Source organism: Vombatus ursinus, unplaced genomic scaffold (assembly GCF_900497805.2).
Source record: "Vombatus ursinus unplaced genomic scaffold, bare-nosed wombat genome assembly UNPS02012082.1, whole genome shotgun sequence".
NCBI classification, from domain to species: Eukaryota; Metazoa; Chordata; class Mammalia; order Diprotodontia; family Vombatidae; genus Vombatus; species Vombatus ursinus.
In genome coordinates this window covers 4,007,932-4,030,758 of record NW_020951860.1, presented here as the reverse complement: position 1 = coordinate 4,030,758, position 22,827 = coordinate 4,007,932, and the positions used below count along the sequence as shown (strand labels likewise).

General features: G+C 39.4%; 1 protein-coding gene across 2 annotated transcripts in view; it reads left to right on the top strand.

Moving 5' to 3' along the window:
* The window catches only part of MICAL3 (microtubule associated monooxygenase, calponin and LIM domain containing 3), a 240,384-nt gene that overhangs the window by 116,048 nt on the left and 101,509 nt on the right, over positions 1-22,827 (top strand). The window contains exons 19-24 of one of the 2 annotated variants that reach the window (XM_027857318.1): positions 1,900-1,956; positions 5,035-5,142; positions 7,887-7,994; positions 8,647-8,833; positions 19,106-19,194; positions 20,489-20,576. In XM_027857318.1, coding sequence (XP_027713119.1) covers positions 1,900-1,956; positions 5,035-5,142; positions 7,887-7,994; positions 8,647-8,833; positions 19,106-19,194; positions 20,489-20,576 — 637 coding nt within the window. The remainder of the gene's footprint in view (positions 1-1,899; positions 1,957-5,034; positions 5,143-7,886; positions 7,995-8,646; positions 8,834-19,105; positions 19,195-20,488; positions 20,577-22,827) is intronic. The other variant, XM_027857317.1, reaches the window with a different exon arrangement.

The window sequence follows — 22,827 nt, the reverse complement described above, 5'->3', positions numbered from 1 at the left end:
TGAATAGAAAGGATGAAGAATGTCACCAGACTAAGGGCACAAAGTCCCAAGTAAAGGAATGACAAATTGGTTCATTTTATGTTACAGGCATGCCCTGTGATGAAGTTGGGCAAACAAACATTTTTCAATGACATCTTATATATTGTAGCCAAACCTCATGGGAAAGTTGTAAAACATAATTGTGAAACCCTGAGATCCTAGATTCTGTTGTTTCTTTTCAATTAACTGTCCTCATAACATCATTTGACCTAAAGTTATACTTTCACAGAACTAGTTAACATTAGGTGGGGCATAACCTGCATGTAACTCAGGTCAGGGTTGCCATTTCTTTATATTCTGTCTCTGCAGTGGAATAAAGTCAGATGGGCATTTCCAAAGCATTAGGGCATCCTATTCTTGCTGAGGTCATGAAAACCCCTAAATGTGCCTACTTCCTGTTAATCCATTGAATGGTCCACTTTCCACATTCCCCTGACTCAGGGCAGGCAGTACAAGACCACTTCAGAGAGTGTTGTATAACGAATTTAGAATGAGAACAGTAACAATTGTGCCAAGGATATATTTCTTAGAGCAGCTTTTTAAAAAGCGTATTTACAGATAGGATTTTTCTGGCCATCAATAGTAACACCTGTAGAATCCTGTGAATTCTGATTTCTGAGGCAGAATATAATGATTCTGAAGGAAGTTGTTGCCTCATCTAAGATGGTCTGTTTAAATGATATGTGGTTTTAAAACCCTTGAGTGTATTATCAGGACTACCTATGAAATAGATAATTTTAAACTAAAAACATCCCTCTCACCTCTGTTGAATAAAACTGGAGATGCCTTTTAGAGTATCCACTTAATTCTGCCATTTGGTTTTTACATGGTCTATTTGAAGGCAATTAGAAGCACCTGTGTATTTGGGTCCAAGAACTGAATCTTTAAAAGATGTAGTGAATTATTGTGTCTTTTACCTTTGGCATCCTACTAAGGCCATGTACCTGTGTGCCAGGAAAGTCCATATAGCAGCAACTTTGAATCACTTCTTCAGCCACTACATAATTTCAAATTGAATGCTTAGTCTTTTCAGGGCCTTTAGCCAGGGCAGCTAGGTGGTGCAATAGATAGAGCACCGGCCCTGGAATTCGGAGGACCTGAGTTCAAATCCAGTCTCAGACCAGACACTTGACACCTACTAGCTGTGTGACCCTGGGCAAGTCACATTGCCTCGCCAAAAAAAAGGGGGGGGGGCCTTTAGCCATAGAAAATTATTCCCTGCCCCAACCCCAAATCTGTGTCAGTTGCTTCCCTAATTAAACTGAGCCAATTGTATATTCCTCTTTAAGGTTTACTATCTCCTTGCTCAGTGATAAGATTACTAAAATGTATTTCTATCCTATCTCCATCTGTCCTTTAAATAGATTAAAGTTTTGGCCCTGTGTTCCTCTAGGGTGGGGACCACTCCCCACCCTAGAGTTTCCTCTGGACTGTTTGTAGTGGTCATTTATTCTAGCCAGTTTCCAACTCACTGCCTTTCCTTTCTGTTATCTGATTTGGAAAACTTCACTCTTCTAACCTGCCCTTTTTTTTTTTTTAAACCCTTCTGTTTAACTTCTTTGCTCTCCTGCCACCGTGTGAAAGATACTAGTTTGTTCCACCTTCGTACTAACTATAGTTTAATTTATTTACTTGACCTAAAGTTGGACACCCTGGCCATGAACACAGATTTGTCCTTGTGTGTGGGATTTACTGCAGATGGGATTTAAGGTTTTTGGGGAGAGGGAGGCATGGGAAGAGGGAACAGATATGTTTGAAATTAACACAGTGAATTTTTTCCAGTCTCATTTCTCACTGTCATTTAGTATGTCCAAATAAAGCCTTTGGCTGGTGCTCAAGTTTACACTTTGTTGCCTACAGATGTACAGGGATCTTGATGCTGACAACCGTGGCAAGCAGAGTCCTCAATATGAAAGGGTAAAAAGCATGAACCCATCGCATGGGGTGCTAAGAGCACATATACACATATGGGGTACAAAATGATGGGGAGGCACAGCAGATGGTAGAATGCCCTCTTGGTTGCTTTTTGCACTCTTGCTACTCAAACAAAAACCAGATTTCATTTGGAATTTGTCAGTGAGGAAGATTTAGCACAGACGATGCTCCCAGGACAACACAGCACTCAGACTCTATGCTAATGATAATGTAGATATTTCTGCTGCTCTACACAAGCCTGATGGTTTTCTGTTTTCCACCTGTTATCTGTCCTCTCTTATGGTCATGTCTCTCATTCTCTCTAAGTGTCTTATAGCTACAGTGGGACATAAATGGCTAATTCCATGGGTGAGCTTTTGAGAGCACGTTTATTAAGCAAATGTCATACACGCTGCCATTTTGATAGCTATAATATATTGGGCATAGGGACACATAGAGGTATTGGAGAAGCCAGAGCTCTTACCATTGTTGAGAATTAATTAATGAAATTTAATTAAATTAATTAAAGGAGATGAGAAGAGAAGGAATACTAGAGACAGACTTAATGTAAATTGTTTACTGAGTTACTTGAATGGTCAGTTGGAAAATCAGGACTCAAACACAGAACCTTGTCATTGGAAAATTTGACTAATGAAATAATATTTAATGGACATCTTGAATACAAGAATTACTTAATTTGTCATTAGCAGAAATTGCCATTCAATCTAAGTGTATATGGAGGATGTAAAAAATGATCACTTCCCATTGAGTTTATGCAACAAAGTCTTTCTGTTTGTTCTCTCTTTGCTTTGTTTCTAGATATATAAGAATACATTTAGGGCTGGCAGTTCATTTATATTCAAGTATCTATGGAACCAGACTAGTCTCATGCCTCACCCTCTGCCTCAGCCTCTTCTTTGAATTAGGAGAAGAAAAAAAGCTAGTAGTGTGTATATCAGCTGTTGCGGATAGCAACAGTTGAAGTGCGTGATAGAGGATGAAATGAGTATTGAAAGACATCATCTTGTCTCTTCATAACCTGCAGGCTGTAGTTCTATTAAGTCTACTGTTTTTATCAAGTCCTTTATAAAATTAACTTTTCTATTTAAATAGCAGTCCAGATTGACATTCTCTCAAAAAGGAAGTTAACTCCACTGAGAAGGTGGTGCCCTATATGTGAAGGGGAGCTGAGGTTTCTTTTGGTCATTTGTATTTAGTGGGATTAGAATTTAGAGATAAAAAGGTGAGGGGTAGAGAAAAGACATGTCTTGGAATTTTGCCTTCAGAAGATAATGAGTTGAATGCGTTTTTCATTTCTTTTTGGAAAAAACTAATTCTTTGGCTCCATTAATGTACTGGGCTGTAGTCCAATTATTTTGGAGGGACCTTATTTTCGGTGACTCTTCAAGCCCTGTTCATTATCTTGCTTGTGACCTTACTTTCCCTTACATCTCCTTTCCCTTCACTGAATAACATTATCTTTGCCAGTTCTCCCTCCTGAGGGAGGCTTATTTTTTTCCTCTTAATTTCTTTCTTTCTTTCTTGTACTGCTACTTCCTGCAGTGATCTCACCAAGTTTTTTCTGGTGGCCTTCTAGTTGAAGTTACCCTGAATATTGACCACAGGGAATGCCAGTTGCCCCTGCTTCTGGAGCAAAGGCCAATCAAGCGTTAGATGACTGCTGCCCAGTATTGTTCTCATCCATTTGTCTACTAAAAAAGATGTAGGGGGTGATGGGGATGGGTCTCCTTGGAGATGCATTAGCAGAAAGTATGTGATCACTTCAATATGTTGCTTCACACTTCCTTCAGGGGACTGTCATGTTAAATCCACCCATTAGTCTTGGACCTCTAAGAATCAATAGCTTATCAATGGATTGCATAGGCTTGAAAAGTTCCAGGTTTAGCTAACCACGTCATAAAAATATCAAACCTTTTGATTGGATCTTTCGATATTTTATATAGTAAATAAAGGGGTCAATGGCTTGGGATTTTTATCCTGGTTTTTTTCTTCGAGCTTCAGCTAGAAGCATGATTAATGGATCTGATACTCCTCTGAGGATTAGCAGAAAAGAGGAAAAACAGCAGGTGTTGACCCTTTTAGAGAAGGGGATAACTTCCCTTCTTTGCATTTGATTAATTCCTTTAGTTGTGCTCTCTGTAAAGCTGGTGGGAGAAGCCCACTTTGCTCAGGGGGTAACCCTACTATGTCTAGTGGAGAAACTTTTCTGAGTGTGTAAATGGGCTCACCTGTTGTAGGTGCCCGTTCTAGGCTACCTCTTCCCTTCACCTCTTATTTTTTTGCCTTGTGTGTCCCTTTCTTAGAGTGTAGCAGCCATGAGGAAGAACGATTACATGCAGATGATTATATTTCGTTGTATGTTCCCCTTTCTAGGAAGGATAAGCTAGAAAATCTCCAGAGGAGAGCAGTCAGCTGAAGGGCCTCCCTCTCTATACAAGGATCTGTTGAAGGACCTGATGGCTTCTCATTTAGAGTGATAGGTGCCTTCAAGATAGAATGATAGGAAGGGCTTTTACATAGAAGAGTAATTTCACTTGTTCTGCTTGGCCTCAGAGGGCAGAATTAGAAGCAGTGGGTGTAAATTGCAGAAAGACGGATTTAAGCACAATGTAGACACAAACTTCTAGCTGTCTTAGCTGTCCAAAAGAAGACTGAATAGACCTTGAAACTCCATTTCACAAAAGGTTTTTAAGTGATGGGCCAGAGGACTGCTTGTTGATGTTGTCATCAGGATTCATGTTCAAGAACAGATTGAACTAGAGGGTCTTTGACCAGCCTTTCAACTGTGAGATTACTGGTACTGTGGACACAAACTTGTTTTTTTAGGTGGCTTACTGGCTCTGCTTTCTGTCTAGATTCAAGAGTAGTAGTAGCCTGAAGTAGTTTGAGTTTACCCTGGCTTCCAGAAGCCAAGGATGCTTCTCTCCTGCTTCTCTGTGATTTAAACATTATTCTGAGGCTAAGGAATTTAATAAGGCTAAGTCTCCTCTCAGATCAGGTTTGAACTCTGAATTTAACACTTCCTTTGATTTTTTTTCCTCCTTTTTTTTTTTTTTTTAGCAAGAAACTGAACCTTCTCGTCGATTTTTTGTTGAGCAATGGGAGCTTTCCCTTAGCCTCCGTTCCTCCAACCGCCCTGCCTCACCCTCCTCTGACTCTCTCCGACAGGTAGCATGCCTGGCTTTTGGCAAAACCACAGTTGAATGTATGACCCTTGCTCACCTCACACCAACTAATGCAGTCACAAGAGGTCTCTGTCCCTGGGGCAGTTGACAGAACCTCTGACTCTGGTTTATCTCCTTTTTAAGAACCAGAGAGAGAGAGAGAGAGAGAGCGAGAGAGAGAGAGAGAGAGAGTGTGTGTGTGTGTGTGTGTGTGTGATGAATAAATGAGTGAAATAAGCTTCTAACTTTAGCATACTCTGATCATTCTATATTTAATATAAGTCATATACTGATGAAGTAATTTCAATCTTTCATTGCCTCAGAATTGTTTTGGCAAATATTTATTAGAAAACCAGATCAGCTAAACGATTGGGAAATTTTTCATTAAAGAGAAATATGTAGTAATATTTATTGTAATGGAATTTGAAGCATAGTGAATGGTATGTTTATGGTTGTATGTGTTTGGTCGTATCTGACTTTGGTCTATAAGGAATTGATCCTGCCATTTGGCATACTAGAATTCATCAGGTTATGGGATGGTTTATAGGAAAATTAGGTCTTTTTCTTCTTTGTTTATTGCTTTGTATTTGTACCAAACTAGTGTTATATGTGTATGCATGTGTGTAATCTTAAATATTACTAAGTTGTAACAGTTCCATAACAGCAAAATGAAGAAAATTGGCAAATAGAATTCAAGTTTCTACCACTTCCTCAGAAATGCTTGCCATTGTTAACATATTGCTGCTATTGAAATGAACCCAATTGAAATACAAGGATGGTCCTGGACCATAATCACTTGAACGGACTATTGGTCAAGATATTAGTGCTGTGGCCAAACCTGGGAGAACCTAAATCTTCGAAGAAAGCTTGCTTTATTTCCTAGTCCAATGTTTTTGGTTTCTGGTCTATGCTTGATCTTGTGTGCTGTGGAATGAAAGATAATATACTTACCTGTTACCTCTGTTTTTATTATTGCACTACCTTGTCATCCCTGTTTGTTCTTGTCTTTTCTAGGCCTAAGTTTCTCCCTTGTCTCTAATTCTTAAAACTTTGGCTTTGGTAGCCATTCATTTTTCATTACTTCTAATAGGAACAATGTTGTGAAGATACAGAGATCACTAATGGATTAATGGCACCAGTCCTTTGAAATATGCTACTCTGTTAAGACTGAAGATTGTAGTGATTTCCCCAATCTCAACTAAATCATGGATAATTACTTTCTTATCTGTATCTGGTTGTACTCTGGCATTCATATCGTTATAGCTCTTTCCCAGAGTAAGCACTTCCCTTGTTTACACAGCTCACTCAGGTCCTCATGTCAAACTATACACTCTTTCTCCTTCAAAAAGTTGCTAAACTAAAAGTAACCTTAGCATGACTACTACTTCTGGATGGCTCTTAGAGTTGGAATTAAAGATAAGGCCTCCAGCTTTTGGCACATATACAACAGATTGGAGCTCTCTGCTTTTAAGTGACATGTAGCAGTAACATTATATGTCAGGATCTAGGCCGTTATCCATATGGAAGGTTGAATTGAACGAAGAGAAATTAGAAGGCTGAGTATACAGCAACCTGTATTCATATAATGAAACAAAACAAACATTCAGAACTGAAACTGTATAGTCTCTGCAGTTCTTCAACCAGCTTCTAAGTCTAAGAGATATAAACGGAGTGTTTTGTGCTAAGATTTGATGGGATTATCTCTGTTTATTCCATTATTTTTGCCTAAAATAATAGATTATTTCGATGTCTTTCACACTTTTGTCCTAGACCAGAAATATCTCAGTTTTTCCAAGACAAATTTGAACTCATTGAACAAATGATTATATATGCTATAGCATTCAATAAGAATATCCATCCCAGCCAAGGAGGCTTTGGCTATGGTACCTTGATTGGAAAAGATGTTTGTGTGGATGTACTCTTCCTGATTTTTCATGAGTATAAGCAGCAGTCAGCTGTGTGTGGTTCTTCCAGATAAAAACTGGGAGTGTTTGTAGGTTCAAATAGATGCTGAGGCTGCCACTGAGAAGAAGGGAACATGGTTATAGTTTTTAAAAACATTGGCCTGGGAAGCAAGAGACTTGAATTCTCATTCTATTTCTGTCATTGCCACTCACCATGTGATCTTGGGCAAATCATTTCACTTAACTGGGCCTTACCTTCCTCATTTGTAAAAGGAGAGGCGTTTGACTAAATAACCTGTAAAGAACCTTCAGGCTTTAACTGATAGTATTAAATCATTAGGAGTATAATTGGAGATTGTCACCTACTTTCTATATGTAGAAAGAGGTTTTAAGGAGCCTTGAAAGGAGTGATATATTCTAGATGTAGAAAAACCCTCCAAAGGTGGAACCATGTGTCTGGATGGGACAAAGTCCTTTTGACCTCTGTATATAGTTCCCATTGTTATTAGATTCCCTTTTTATCCCCTTTTGTCTTTTGTACATCTCTTCTCCAAGTGCTGAAATTCTCCAGAAGGAGTGATTACTGGGTTTCAATGTAGTTAACATAATTCTTGATGCTTTTTTGACAGTTGTGCTAAAATTAGCTTTTATGTCATCACTGACACCCATTCCCTTCTTACCACCCAGTTATCCTGCTTTGAGGCACTGTGCTGGCATGGTTTGTCTGCTGCACCTTTTTCTCACTTTATATTTTTTAAAAACTTATTTCCTATCTTCTTAATTTATTTTTTTGTTTTCTCGTTTTCCTTAATTTCCTGGTTATTTTATGTCCTCCAACCAATAGAAGTATATAAAGATGTACACGGGCGGAGTGAGCTCATTGGCTGAGCAGATAGCCAATCAGCTTCAAAGGAAAGAACAGCCCAAAACCCTTCTAGACAAGAAGGAACTGGTAAGAGATGTTCCAAGGGTACTGTGTGTTTAGACATAACATAAAGCTATGGTAAAGTGAACTGGTCCTCGTATATTTATGATTCTATGGACTGCCAAAGACTGGTGTGATTTACTTTTTTAAATTTAAGAATATTTGAACTCTGATAAGTAAATATGAAGCTGAAAATACCCCATATCCATAAGAAATGTATGAGCATTGGAAATATTAAGTTGTCTTATTCTAGGAAAGAGTTTTTCTCTTCACAAATGCTAATTCATGAAAGAACACAAGTATGGGAGTGTTCATCTGAAAGTGAGTGACATCTCTCCATGACTGCCCTCTTCAGTTTGATATTTTTTCATGCATCTATCACATGCTAGGGACATGATACTTACTCCACCTTGGTGCAGTGAACATGAACAACGGCTTCCATAGTAAAATGAAGTGTGTTGGAAGGATGCCCCTCAAACTTTGAGAAGCCAGGATTCCTACTGAATGATGCTCTAATCATTTGATTGCCCCATCTCATTGTAGCTTCATTGGTTAGGACTGGTTAGTGGTACAGAGGACGATGTACACCTGCAGATATCCCTTTCTGGAGTGCAGGTAACCACAAGAGCCAGGGACTCTGACCTGTTTTTTCCTCTTCTTCCCATCCTGTTTCCCATAGGGCTCATTGAAGAAGGAGTTCCCCCAGAATATAGGAGGCAGTGATATTTGCTATTTCTGCCATAAGCGAGTCTATGTGATGGAGAGGCTGAGTGCTGAAGGGAAGTTCTTCCATCGAAGCTGCTTTAAGTGTGAATACTGCGCTACTACCCTACGCCTGTCTTGCTATGCATACGACATAGAGGATGGTAAGGAGCAACTTTTCTTCTCTAGTCTTGGGCATTAGGAGTTCATTATTCATATTGCATGGGTATCCTTCAAGACTGTTCTGAGCCTGATTATGGTGGTACATGCCTGTAACACCAGCTACTGGGGAATGCTGAGATAGTCAAATCCCTTAAATTCAGGAGTTCTGAGCATTATTGGGATGATGATGATGATGATGTTGGTGGTGGTAATAACTATCATTTATATAAGGTTTACCATGTGCTAAATACTATATGCTAAGTACTTTACAAATATTATCTCATTTGATCCAATCGAGTATTTACAATGTTTGGCATTAACATAGTGAACCTCTAGGAGTGAGAGACTACCAAGTTGCCTAAGGAGGGATAAACTGACCAGGTTGAGAACAGTTCAGAGCTTCCATGCAGATCAGCAGTTGGATTAGGGCCATGAGTGGCCCCTTACACTTCTAGCCTGGATGAGATTGCCAATGTTGAAGAAAAGCAAAAACAAACTCTCCTAGGTGCTCTTCTACTTTATATTCCCCCTCTTAGTGACCTCATTGACTCCTATAGATTTAATTATCATTATGTAGATAACTCAGATGCATATAAGGAGCCCCAGTCACTTCCTGTGTTGATCTTGAATCATGACTACCTAGTAGACATTTCAAACCTGATGATCCAGAGATACCTCAAACCCAATGTGTCCAAAACAGAACCTATCCCTTCTCCAAATTTTCCTATTTCTGTTGAAGGTCACACCATTCTTCAGGTCTCCTCAAGCTCAAAACCTTGGCATTATCCTCATGCTCCCTCACCCCACATATCCAGTCTCTTTCCACATCTTGCTGTTTTTACCTCTGCAATGTCTGTCGTATCCAGTCCCTCCTCTCGCCTTAGTTGAGGCCTTCATCACCTCTTATCTAGATTATTACAATGGCCTCCAAATTGGTCTCTCTGCCTCCAATCCCTCATCATTCCAATCCATCCTTCTTCATACAACTACCAAAGTGATTTTCTTTAAGTAAGGATCTTGGCACATCCCTCCTTACTCAAAAAATTCCTATAATTCCCTATTATCTCTGGAATAAAATCTGAACTCCTTTATTTTATGAAGCCTATTGCTTCCAAGAGCAAATAAAAATTTCTTTGTTTGGTGTTCAAAGCCCTTCTTAATCTAGCCCTTTCCTATCTTTCCTGACACTTTCTGACACATAGTTTTCAGTCCAGTGATGCTGGCCTCTTGGATGTTCCATGAATAAGACACTCTAATCTCTCAACTGTGGCCATTTTCTCTAACTGTCCCCCATGTCTGGAAACCCACCTCAACTCCGACTATTAACTTCCTTGACTTTTTTTTTTATTTTTTATTTTTGGTGAGGCAATTGGAGTTAAGTGACTTGCCCAGGGTCACACAGCTAGTAAGTGTTATGTGTCTGAGGCCACATTTGAATTCAGGTCCTCCTGACTCCAGGGCCAGTGCTCTATCCACTGCGCCACCTAGCTGCCCCCTTGACTTCTTTAGGTCCCAACTAAAATCCTGTCTTCTACAGGAAGCATTCCTCCAACCCCTCTTAATTCTAGTACTTTCCCTCTGTTAATTATTTCCTGTTTATCCTGCATATAGTTTATTTATACGTATTTGTTAGCATGTTGTCTCCCCAATGGATTGTAAGGTCCTTGATGATAGCCACTTTGTTTTGCCTCCTTTTTGTATCTCCTGCACTTAAATAGTGCCGGGCACATCATAGGTACTTATAAATGCTGATTGATTGACGATTGGCTGATTTACAGCCTGATCCATCCTATCTTTTTAATTTTTTTATATATTACTCCTCTTCCCACACTCTTAAGATCCAGCCAAACTGGCCTTCTCTCTTTTCTTCCACATTCCATCTTTCATCTCCAGGCTTTTGTCCTTGCTATTCCTCTTGTCTGGGGGATACTAACTCTTCTCCTCCACCTCATGGATCTCTCAAGGTGTAGCCAACATAACCCCTTCTGCAGGAAGACTTTTCTCATTCCTCCCAAATGCCTTGTATTTAGCAACCTTGCGTTTACTGTTTGTATTTCGTATATATTTATATGCTTTTGTTGTCTGGTAGAAGGTTAAGTCCTAGAATGTAGATATCGTTTTGGTTTTGGTGTTTGTATCCCTAAGACCTAGTGCAGTGTCTTGCATAGGTACTTAATTAAATGCTTGTTGATTAATCAGATTCCCCTTTTTTCCCCTATCCTGTCACTGAAGATAATCCAATATCATCTTTGAGTATGAAAGTATTTAGGCTTCACCGGTAGACCTTGGCCTCAATTTATTTCAGATTTGAGAATATGCATGTTGGATGGAAAGTGGAACAAGAAGAATAAATTAGTTATCAAGCAAGAAAATTTAGAGTGCCTAGTGTTCACTTGGAAAAAGTATTTGCTTGTAAGCTATTCCCAGAGACTTTCTTAAATTTGTTAATGTGCTAAATGGGGACTAATTAGTAAGAGAGAGCAAGTATCAGAAGAGTAGGAAGTTGGGTAGTTCCTCCACTTCAGATCTTATCTTTGTGTCTTTAAATCATTGCAACCTCTTACAGTGGGCTTTGGCATGCAAGAAATTCTCAGAGCATAGAACTTTGCTTTTATTTATTTATTTATTTTTTATGTTCTATCGATCAGTAAGTCTTTTTTAAATGCCTCTGATGTCCCAGGCACTGTGCTAAGTACTGGAGATACAAAGAGGCAAAAGATAATCCCTGCTTTTGAGGAGCTCACAATATAATGGGGGAGACGACAAACAAACCAATATATGCAAACGAAGTATATACAGGATTAATAGGACATAATTAACAGGGAAGGTAAGAGAATTCTTTCTCCGGTGCTACCTATCTGCTTCAAGATTCCTCCGATAAGAACTTTGCTTTTAAATCAGATAATCAGTAATATTTACTAAGCACTCAATAATAAGGATAGCTAACATTTATATAGCATTTATGATGTGCCAGGCACCGTGCTAAGTGCTTTACAATTATTACCTCGTTTGATCCTCACAACAACCTTGGGAGGTATGTGCTATTCACCTCCATTTTATGGATGGGGACACTGAGGCAAACAGTGGTTAAGTGACTTGCCCAGGGTCACACAGCTAGTAAGAGTCTGAGATTGGATTTGAACTTGGGTCCTCTTGACTCTAGGCCCAGATTTCTGTAAGTGACTGTAACATTTATGTCAACATTGTGCCAAATTGCTGTGAAAGACAGGAAAAGGGAAAATAATTGACTCTCCATATTATAAGGTAGTAATAATGTAGTCCCATTAAGGAGCTAACAGTCTAGGGAGATAAGATTCCTACATGAAACAGCAAATAACACAAGATTATGTAATTAAGTAAAGTACAAATTATTAGGGCTATTAACATAGGATTTCAAAAGGAAGTAATCAATGAGACGTGAAGTAGAAGCTTCTTAAAAGAAGTTGTCGGGGCAGCGAGGTGGCGCAGTGGATAGAGCACCGGCCCTGAAGTCAGGAGGACCTGAGTTCAAATCCAGTCTCAGACCAGACACTTGACACTTACTAGCTGTGTGACCCCGGGCAAGACACTTAACCCCAATTGCCTTTTAAAAAAAAAAAAGTTGTCCTCTAAACCTCGGTCCACGAGTAGGTATGATTGAACAAAATGAGCCAAAAATAGGAGTAGAGATGAGCTCAATAAGAAGACCAGACTAATGAGAGGAGAGGGATGAGTCTGCAAACTTGGGATCATAGATTTAGAGCTGGAAGAGGCAGGCAGTATGCAGAGCAGGCCTGCACAGCTTGCATTTACCTTGCGGCATGCCAAAGGATTTTGGACGGCCCACAAAAAACGTAGAGGAAAACATCCTTTGTATGTACAGGAAATCCTTTGGCGAGCCGCAAGCAGCCCTCGGGCTGCCAGTTGTGAAGGCCTGATTTAGAGGTAATCAGACCCACTCCCTCTGTTTTATAGATGAGGAAATTGAGGTACAGAAAGATTAAGTGATTTGGTTAGTCGTGTGTCTTATAATTAGCTGAACCTAGGTCTTTCTGACTCCAAAGACCTAGTCTAGTTCCTGTCCACTGAAAGTCGTATGATATACAGGTCTGGTAACTAGAAAGGGTTGTTATGTATGGATAAGGGAGATCTCAAGGAAACACGTTCTTCAGATATTTGAACGACTGTAAAATGTTGCTGAGCCTGGCCTGGATTCCCTTGTGGACTCGGGACAGTTAGTGACTTTATCGGTACTGCCAAGAGCCAACTGCTTTTTGTCCTGAAGGTGCTGAACATGGTAGTCTGGGGACGAGCTGATCCAGGCTTTGGCTGCTGGCTACTGAAATAGTTGAAGTCTCTTAAGCTTATCCCTTTGAGGTAGGGATGGTTTTTTCTTTCATTCTCTGAAAGAAAGTGGATTGTATTTAGAGCCTTTCTTACTCTGATCATAAACCTCTTTTCTTTGGCCTCCTCATAGCCAGCAGCAGCCTTAGGCTGGTACCTCAAGTTCGTAGAGGAATTAGGAAGAAGCTCACTCATGTCGTTGTGGAGGAGTTCTTGCCTAAGGCTTTTAGTGCCCCATTTATCAGTAGCAAATTCTCCCTTTGGACCTCAGTGTCTGGCAACATTCACTCCCTCAATATTTTTCTGCATGGATCTTTAATTTAAAGGACCATTCATCAGTTTGATTTGTCTCAGATAATATGGATCTTCTGCTTTTCAGAGAAGATTTTAAGGAAACGTGTTACTGCTTGTTTCTTCTCCTGAACACAAAGTGAAAAAAAAAGGAAATTTGATTTTGATTAAGATGTAGCTGGAAAGGTTTTTTTGTTTTTGGGGGATATTTTTGGTTGTTGCCGCGCTAAGGAATTATTACATTCAGTAGTTTTATATTGAGAACATGGTTGAAATTTTAAAGCAATTTACTCTAACTCTATCCTATTTTGAAAGAGACTAGGTAGTTTAGAATGACTAGGAGACCCTACGGGAAAGAAGGCTAGATAGATCTGGAGTCACAGAGATCCTGGTTTCAAATCCTAATGTTATTACTACCTGTGTAACTTTGGGCAAGGTTAACTTAACTTCTCTGGGTTCTCAGTTTCTTCACTTGTAAAGTGAGAGGGTTGAACTCCGTGACCTCTAAGGTCGACTCTAAATCTGTCACGTGGAAAGGGAATGAGGCTTATTGTATATACCTGGACAATACAGAAATACAAGTTGGTAGATGATATAAGGAGACAAATTTTAACTCAGCATAAGGAAGAACTTTCTCACTATTAGAACCATCTAAAAATCAAACAGGTTATCTTTTTTTGGGGGGAGGGGAGAAGTGTTTCATCGTTATTGTATATTTTCAGTTAGAGATTAGATTACATTTAGGTAGGTTTTAGGCAAGTTTACTTGTATTGAATGAGAAGGACATTCCATCTCAAAGATTCTGTAATAACATCAAACTGATGAACTCAATCACATATACTTTAGAGGTATGCTATTTTTTTTTAAACATGAAACACATACTTTATTAATTTTTCTATAGAACATCCCTGTTGAAAATACATTTAAAAATATTCTTTTATACTTAGATGTCATGCTATAATACAGTGTGAAATAATGGTAATGGAATAAGCAAAAGTGATTTATTTCATACTCGCATTCATAAACAAAAGACATTGCACAAATAGTCTGAAGAAACAAGGTAATAAATACAGATTTTCTAGTAAAGTATTATTTATTTGTACAATGACGTAATGACCTTGCTGCTTCTTGGAAGAAGTAAACTGCTTACTATGTTGATGTGAATTAACTCTTTCTGATCACTATAGTACCATATTCAGTAGATTTCTGATCCATTCTCCAACACTAATCACCTGGTACAGGTACAGTTTTAGTCAACCTACTTTAAAAGAGGTGCACCATTTTGCCCAGATCCCAGATTTTCCTCTGTTCTGCTCCAGGATGGCTTTTCACTGAAACTCAGATGCTTAAGAAAAAAAAAAAAAAACCACTTCATCTCTCGCCAAAAGCTAGTTCATTTCCAGTTGTTGCCAACTCTCAAGACTAAGACTCCAAATTAGACAATACGTCATGTCTTTTCCCTGTTATCTGGACAGCTCTAGTCTTACAATTGTGTCTTAAGGATATTGTTGTATTTGGAGTTCCAGCACATGCTGGAATGTGGATACTGCAACTCAGGAAAGAAGGCTACTTAGTGATAGCTTTGCTTTGTCTTTGGACCTACCCTTTAGCTACCATTTATTTTCTTGCCAATGTAGACATTCTATATTTACTTAAACATACTTTCCTTACTCATACAACGTATATCATTTAGGTTCTTTAACTAAGGAACACATACAAAATCAGTGATAAGACTTAGGCTGCCTTTTCCTGGATTCTCATTTATGTCTTTGAAGTTCTAATGAATGTATTTTCAGATAGATAGAGTAATTTATAAAGTGTTTACTATATGCCAAGTACTGTGCAAAGTGCTGGGGATACAAATACAAGCAAAAAGAAAGATAGTTCTTTGACCTCAAGTAGTTTATAGTCTAATGGGAGAAGACAACATTTCCCACCCACCTGTACTCCTTTGGACTTCTCTGTCATGCCCCTAAGAACCTCATCCCCTTACAAGAAGGCATTAGCCTTGATACTTATACCACATCAGTACTCTCTGTCCCTCTGGCTGAAGGACAGAGTCATGAACCCCTCCCAAAATCTCCATTTAAGGAAGGAGCCTAGACCAGCTAGCTCTTTGTTTCCCACCCAATTGCTTTCTTGGATTTCTCCATAATCCCCCCCTTGCAAAGTATGTTCCCCTAGTCCTCCTGCCCCCAAGCTTTCAAGCTTTATTGTGTGTGTTGTCATCCTTCATCAGATTGTAAGCTCCTTGAGGGCAGGGACTGTCTTTTCGTATTTGTGTCCCCAACATTTAGCACAGTGCCTGGCACCCAAGAGGCCTTTAATAAATGTTAACTTGTAGCAGTCAGTCAACTAGCATTTTTTAGATGCTTTGCTAAATGCTGGAGGTACAAAGAAAAGCAGAAAAAAAAGTCTTATTGTCAAGAAGCTCATAGTCTAATAAGGGAGACAAAATGTACACTTGTACAAACAAGATATGTACAGGATAAACTGTGGGTAGTCTCAAGAGGGAAAGTGCAAGATTAAGAAAGACTGGGAAGGACTTCTTGCAGAAGGTGTGACTTTAGCTGGAACTTGAAGGAAGGCAGGATGAGGAAGAAGAGAGTTCCAGGCATAAGGGACAGCCATCAAAAACACCTTTGAATCAAAGACAGAATGTCTCATCTCTGAGAACAGCAAGGAGTGCAGTGCCACTGGGTTGCAGATTATGTGGAGGGGAAAAAGGTGTAAGAAGTAGGAAGGGGATAAGTTATACCGGGCTTTGAAAGCCATACAGCAGATTTTCTATTTAATCCTGGAAGTATGGAGATGTATTGAAGTTTATTGAAGGGGAAGGGGCAGGGGGTGATATGGTCAGACCTGTGCTTTAGGAGGACCTTTGACAGCTAAGTAGTAGAATGAAGGATAGATTGGAATGGGGAGAGACTCGAAGCAGACAGACCCACCAGCAGGCTATTGCAGTAGTCCAGGCATTCTGCTAATGAAGGTACTAATAAGTACCTTCTACGAAGGTAATGAAGACTTACTCCAGGGTGCATGCAGAGTCAGAGGAAAGATGGGGACTTATACAGGTGATGTTACAAAGGTAGGGACAACAGGACTTGCAACTGATTGGATATTAGATGGGGGGGGATCAAATGACATCTAGTTTAGAAGCGTGGGTAACTGGGACAATTGAGGATGGTACCCACCAGCAAGAGTGAAGGTTGAAAGATAGGAAAGTTGAAGTGGGGAGAAGATGGTGAGTTCAGTTCTAGGCATATTGAGTTTAAGCTATCTTCAGGACATCTGTTTGGAGATGTTCAAGGTGACTAAGAGGCAGTCGGAGATGGACTGGAGGTCAAGAGGGCAGTTAGGGCTAGATAAGTAGATGTAAGAGTCATGCGTATAAACAACAAATAAAAAGTAACTGAATAATGGAGAAGGTGGGTGGATGGGAAGGTGTCATAATGGGGGCGGGGTGGAGAAGTCATCCTGGGAGGCATGGGTAGAGCCAGGTTTGAAGTGAGCTTGGCTGATGCAGCTGCTTCTGGAGATTGAAGATTCTGGGAAAGAACATTCAATTAAAAGATTATTATCAAAAGAGACCCATCAGGCTGATGAGCTACAAAAAAGGGCAAATTCTTTGGGATTGAATTATTGTTAGTATTTCTAGAATCTCTAGCACCAGCTACATGACTGTCTTTTTTTTCTTTCTTTTAATTTAATCTCAGTGACCTTGCAAGGTAAGATTTAGGGTCGTTGCCAAGACTCTTGGCCTATTTTATAGCATCATTTTGCCTCCTCTAAGAGCTTAATTCTGGTATTTGAAGTCCTTAAAGATGGGCATTATGTTAGCAAAGTGATAAAATTATGGCTATTACTACTTATGCCCTTTTTCCCATTTGCCCCGTGTACTGACAAAATAAGGTTTATTGACTTATGCTTAAAGGTATGAGATTACACCCTAGAATCTTGGCATAGTTTTCTTTAAGGCTCGCCTAAGGTACTAACACCTTCTGAGTGCCTTAGTTATTAATAGTCTCCTCACCCAAATTTACCTGTATTTATTCGCCTACATGCAGATTGTCTCTCTGGTAGAATGTAAGGTTCTTGAAGGTAGGCGCTATTTTGTTTCTGCCTTTGTATCTCCAGCACTTAGAACAATTAGCAAGCCCTTAATAAATGCTTAAAAATTTAAAAAAAGGGGGGGGGTAGCTAGGTGGTGCAGTGGATAGAGCACCGGCCCTGGAGTCAGGAGGACCTGAGTTCAAATCCACCTCAGACACTTGACACTTAGAAGCTGTGTGACCTTGGGCAAGTCATTTAACCCCATTGCCTAGCCAAAAAACAAAAAAAAACAAAAACAAAACAAAAATAAATGCTTAAAAATTAGAGGCAATTAGTTCAGTAGAGGGAAACAGCAAATGTAAAATTTCATAGTCATCAAATACGTTTTTTCCATGCCTCCCGCTGTTCTGGGAATATTAACAAACCTTCAAAGAAGTCAAGTGACTTACTCCACATCATTAAGGAGGCTGGTGGCCAAATGAAAAGTATAATCCATGTTTCCTCCTAACATAGTCAAATCAAATAAGCAGAGGCCCAGAGCTTAGAAGAAGTCCTAGTATGACCAAGTAAAATATTTACAACCCAAAAATACAAGCTATAAGATTGTTATTCTTTTAAACTACTAATGGTCCCTGACAACAGATGCATCATCTCTGTGACACTAGTTGAGCTGGCAGGAACTAGTGGAAAATTTGTGAGCTGGGAAAATATTCTATGGGCATGAATACTTTTTAACTAACTATACTAACTATAAAGCTGTTATGAAGTATGCCTCCCTCCCTCCCAGTAGACCTGTTTGGGGTCAGTGAAAGGGGAAAGAGGAAATCTCTGAAGGAAAAGAAAGAGTGGAGCAGGTAAGCAGGTGAAGAGTAAAAGGCATTCCAGTCCATTGTTGTTTCTCCCCATTTTTTAGGTTATCTCATTTTGGCTTTGAGAAGAAAACATTTTTTAAGGGAAAATACCCAGTTTATCATGCCTTTTTCAAGGATGGTTTCTAGGAGTATTGAGGTCGTGGGGCTGTTGGACCTTTAAGGAGATCCTATAACTGCTTCCCCAGAAGAGGCCAAAGGGCAGAACCCTAATGAAGCACTAATCTATTTCAGAAAATTCACCTTCTCACTTTTTGAGGTGCCCTAGGCACTGTCAGTTTCTCTGAAAATGGCTCTTTCAGCATTCATGCTTAGCACTGCCCCACACCCTCTTCTCCATCCCCCACCCTTCTAGTTATATTCATTACTGCTTTCCCCAGAAATGCAACTTCCAGCTTTCCATGTGATCCAATCTTTGTTCTTTATACACTACTGCTTTGTTTGTAGATGATGCCAGGCAAGCCTCGAATCTCTGCTTTGGGAACTGATTGGGATTTGGTTCAGTGACTTTCAGATGCCAAATGAAATAGGCCTCTGCTTCAGGCGAAAAGGGAGAGACTAGCTTGCATCAGCTTATAGGGGCCAATTGTCTCCATACATTGTCCTGGAGGGAGGCTAAGGAACCTAGTGGACGTGCACAGATAAAAGAGAAGCGGGACTGTCTGGAAAAAGAGTGGCACAGATTTCAAGTTAGTAACAATTTCATTTACTTCTTTCCTTATCTCATATTGCCCACAGGTAAATTCTACTGTAAACCTCACTACTGTTACCGACTTTCTGGATATGCACAGAGGAAGAGACCAGCAGTGGCTCCTCTGTCTGGAAAGGTAACATCTAATTTTACTTCATTGGGTATTGGGAGGTAGGAGGGAGAGAACCATTGAATACCGTTTGGGGGTGGGGTGAGGGTAGGTATTAGAATAAAGTAATAACTTACTGAATATTATAGAACTGGTTAAATAGCTGTTTGTGAAATCATATGCAACTCTTAAGGAAGGACAGGAACTTTAGGAAAACCTGGTAGAAACAGTCCCTGTCAAAGGGACCCAGGATCAGTTAAAGAAAGTTTGAAAACAGTATTTCAAAGGGAATCAGATTCTATGCTTTCTTTGGGTTCTTTAAGTCCCACTACGTAGGTAAGGTTTGGAGATTAGATGGGTACGCCAGTCTCTCCAGCTTTAGTCCTTATAATATTATTTATATGACATAAAATAGGACTCATGCTGCTTAGTTAAGTTTCTTCTCCACTTTTGGTAAGATGAGGTTCTCATTAGGAATGTCATTGGAGTCACATTTGAGGTCTCACTGCTTACTCTGAGATGTGGCTAAGTGGAGAAGAGACAAAAGTTAAATATTTTTTACTTCCTTTTAACCATCCTCATGAATTCCAACTCACTTAGGGTGTCAGTTGCTTACTGAGAGCTACTGTTTTGGGGACATTGTTTTTTTGGGTTTTTGGTGTTAGGGTTGTTTTGGGGTTTTTTTTTTGCAACAGCAGCTGGCCCCCTTATTTCCTCAGTTTTGTTCATAAAATAGATTTCACTCACTGAAATAGATTCCATAGCATGAGTCAGAAAAGATCTGGGTTCATCTCTTGGCTCTCACATCCCTATTTGTATGATCTTGGACTAAGTACTTAAATCTCTCTGATCCTTAATTTTCTCATCTGTAAAATGGAAATAAAACTTGTAAGTGCTGTTTATTTCACACAGTTGTATTGAGGAAATGTGTTTGTAAACTTTCAAGCAATATTCAGCTCTAAGATGTGGTGATGCTGGTTGTCATCGTTGTGAATGGAGAAAAACTGGAAGGAAAGCTTGGATGAAACTAGAATTTGACTCCTGGTTACTTCTAAGATGAATCTGGTCCAGATCATAAAATATCTTATCTAGTGATTTTTAGAGTCTGAGTAGGGCATGTGTATTATTACCAGGTGTGGAGGAATCCCACAACAGTGTAGTATAGTACCAGAGGGCAAAGATTGGTGAGATAGTTAAAGGTAAGCCAACTTTCCAGGTCCTCTTGTCCTTCTAGGCTAGATCTCATTTGAAACTTTGTTGCTCCTTCATGGAATCTGAAACTGTCAGCTATTGACTGTCTTACCCTTTTCTCCTTTCCTAGGAGACTAAAGGGCCCCTGCAGGACGGTGCCGCAGCAGACAGAACTGGACGATCTGACTCTACCACCAGCTCAGTGGAGAGGACTCCAGGTAGCCTCGCTTCCTTGTTTGGCTGGGTGGTGCAGTACTCTCTTGGTCTCTATGACAAGGCCAAGGGGATGAGCCATCGACTCCAAAGCACCATTTCCTCGCTTGGGCACCAGGTAGCCCAAAACCCTTTGGACTCCTTTTTCATGTGTCAGCTGCTTGCTTTTGCAGTCCCCTTTCTCTATGTACTATACATATTACTCATACAGATTGTGGGGGAATTTCGCTGGCAGGCTGCTAGCCCATAGAGAAGCAGTTTGGAGAGCTATTAGAAATTGCTGCTAAAATAGCTCTGGGGCCAGACTCCATCCATCTCATCAGGTAAATTGTGCAGATCTCCTCCAGGCATGCAGAGAGTTACAAGACAAATTTCCCATGTCATTGACCCCAGGTGAGAAACCTGGAGATACAAAGTCTTCATATAGCTGACCATTTTGGACTTTATTGGCATATTATTTTGGAATTGAGAAGCCTCACAATCTGGATTTTTTGTTTTCACTTAAATGCTAGAGATCCCTCTGTCCTCATCCTTTCATTAAGTGTCTGAATAAGATGCTGATGCTGTATTTAGTTCCTAACTGTTTAAAAAAAAAACACACACATCCAATTCCTGTCTACTTTGGTGGTCAATTGTACTTCCCTGAATTTCAGAGAATCTTTCATTGACCATCCCTAACAACATCAGCACGCATGTTAGTGCCACTGTCTTTACTTTAAAGAGGTACTTATCTTAACTAGTGCTGAGGGATGGTATAGCAAGGGTGACCAGAATAGAAGTGAAGTGGGAGGAGGAAGAAAGTTTGTCCTTTGGATAAATAACCTATTATTGAAAACATATGGTTTTATTCTTCAAATTGCTTTTTGTTTTATGGATTAAGGCTGTGACTATGTTTTCATATAAGAGATTTAATTGCATATATCCCTCTTTTTTTAAAAAAAAAAAGAATGTCTTCCAAGCAGCCATTTAAGAATACGTGGCTTTCAAAGTGGGGGGAAAAAGGGCTTTAGATTTTTGCCAGGAAATTGGGTTTTAAAACTGAAGAGTGTGATATTAGCAAATGTCCAGGACTGTGAACTAGTTGGTAATGAAGGTGAAAACAGAAAAGACTTGTCCCTCTCTGCAGCTACCCACTCACAGGCTTTAAACAGCATCTTCCCAGAGATGACTCCTTCCTGTACCTCAAAGCCTGTAGAAATCACTCTGTGGAAACCAGCGTGTGCTCCCAGCTGTGAGCTGGGCAAGAATGGCAGGGCTGGGTGACTGGTATATTGAGCCATACCACAATCTTGGCTTTTTGTATTATTCCATAGTACATATAGTCCATTCTATAAATCTAGGAAACATTTTCATTTACTATCCATGTAATGAGACCACCATTTTATACAGTAAACCAGTAGTAATAGTTAACCCTTAGCAGTCCTTGATGCCCTCTCCTCTGATAGATAAAGTACTGACAGCTCTCCACAGTTGACATTTATGAAATATCAAGGAAAGTAGTATTTCCATGGTGGAAAGACTAGGAAGGAATCTTCACAGAACCTTTTTCCTTGTCCTTGAATGCACGTTTGACTGAGTAAGAAAGCTAACTTGTAATCACATGTACTGGTCAGTCTTTGAGTCTTTCAGAGAAGTCTGTTTTGTATCAATGAAAAAATATGGAGGCACTAAACTCACAAGGATATCTTTGAAAAGAATTGAACTGAGTTATAAATTCAGATCATTCCTGACCATATCATATTTCCATTTTGCCCACCTGGTTTTGGTTTCTATTCTTGTCCACTAGTTGAGAAAATCGTAATTTTCAGTTTTGCAGCAGTTTAATTCTTCTTTTAAGCCTGTTTCTTTTACTTGTGTTCCCTGTATTAATTATTGTTTTTACTGCATTGTGGTCTGTAAAGGATATGTTTAGTAAATATTGGTAAAAGTCAATTTTTTATTTTTTTAAATAAAAATTAATAGAAATAGAAGTTCTAATCTTTCTGTACCCCAATGGGATATTTATGCACACCCTACTTTGGAGACCACTGCCTTAAGAAATTATGTTTTTTTAAAGGTACTATGTGGTGCTGAAATATATATATATGTATTTTCTTTAATGTTTCCATTCAGAAGACACCATAAGTCATTAGATCCAACAGTTTTAACTGTTCAGTCCTATGATCTCCTTTGTTTAAATTCTGATTAGATTTGGCTAGCTCTGAGACAGGAACATTAAGTCTCCTACAGTTATTTTTGTCGTTTTCTGCGCTTTTT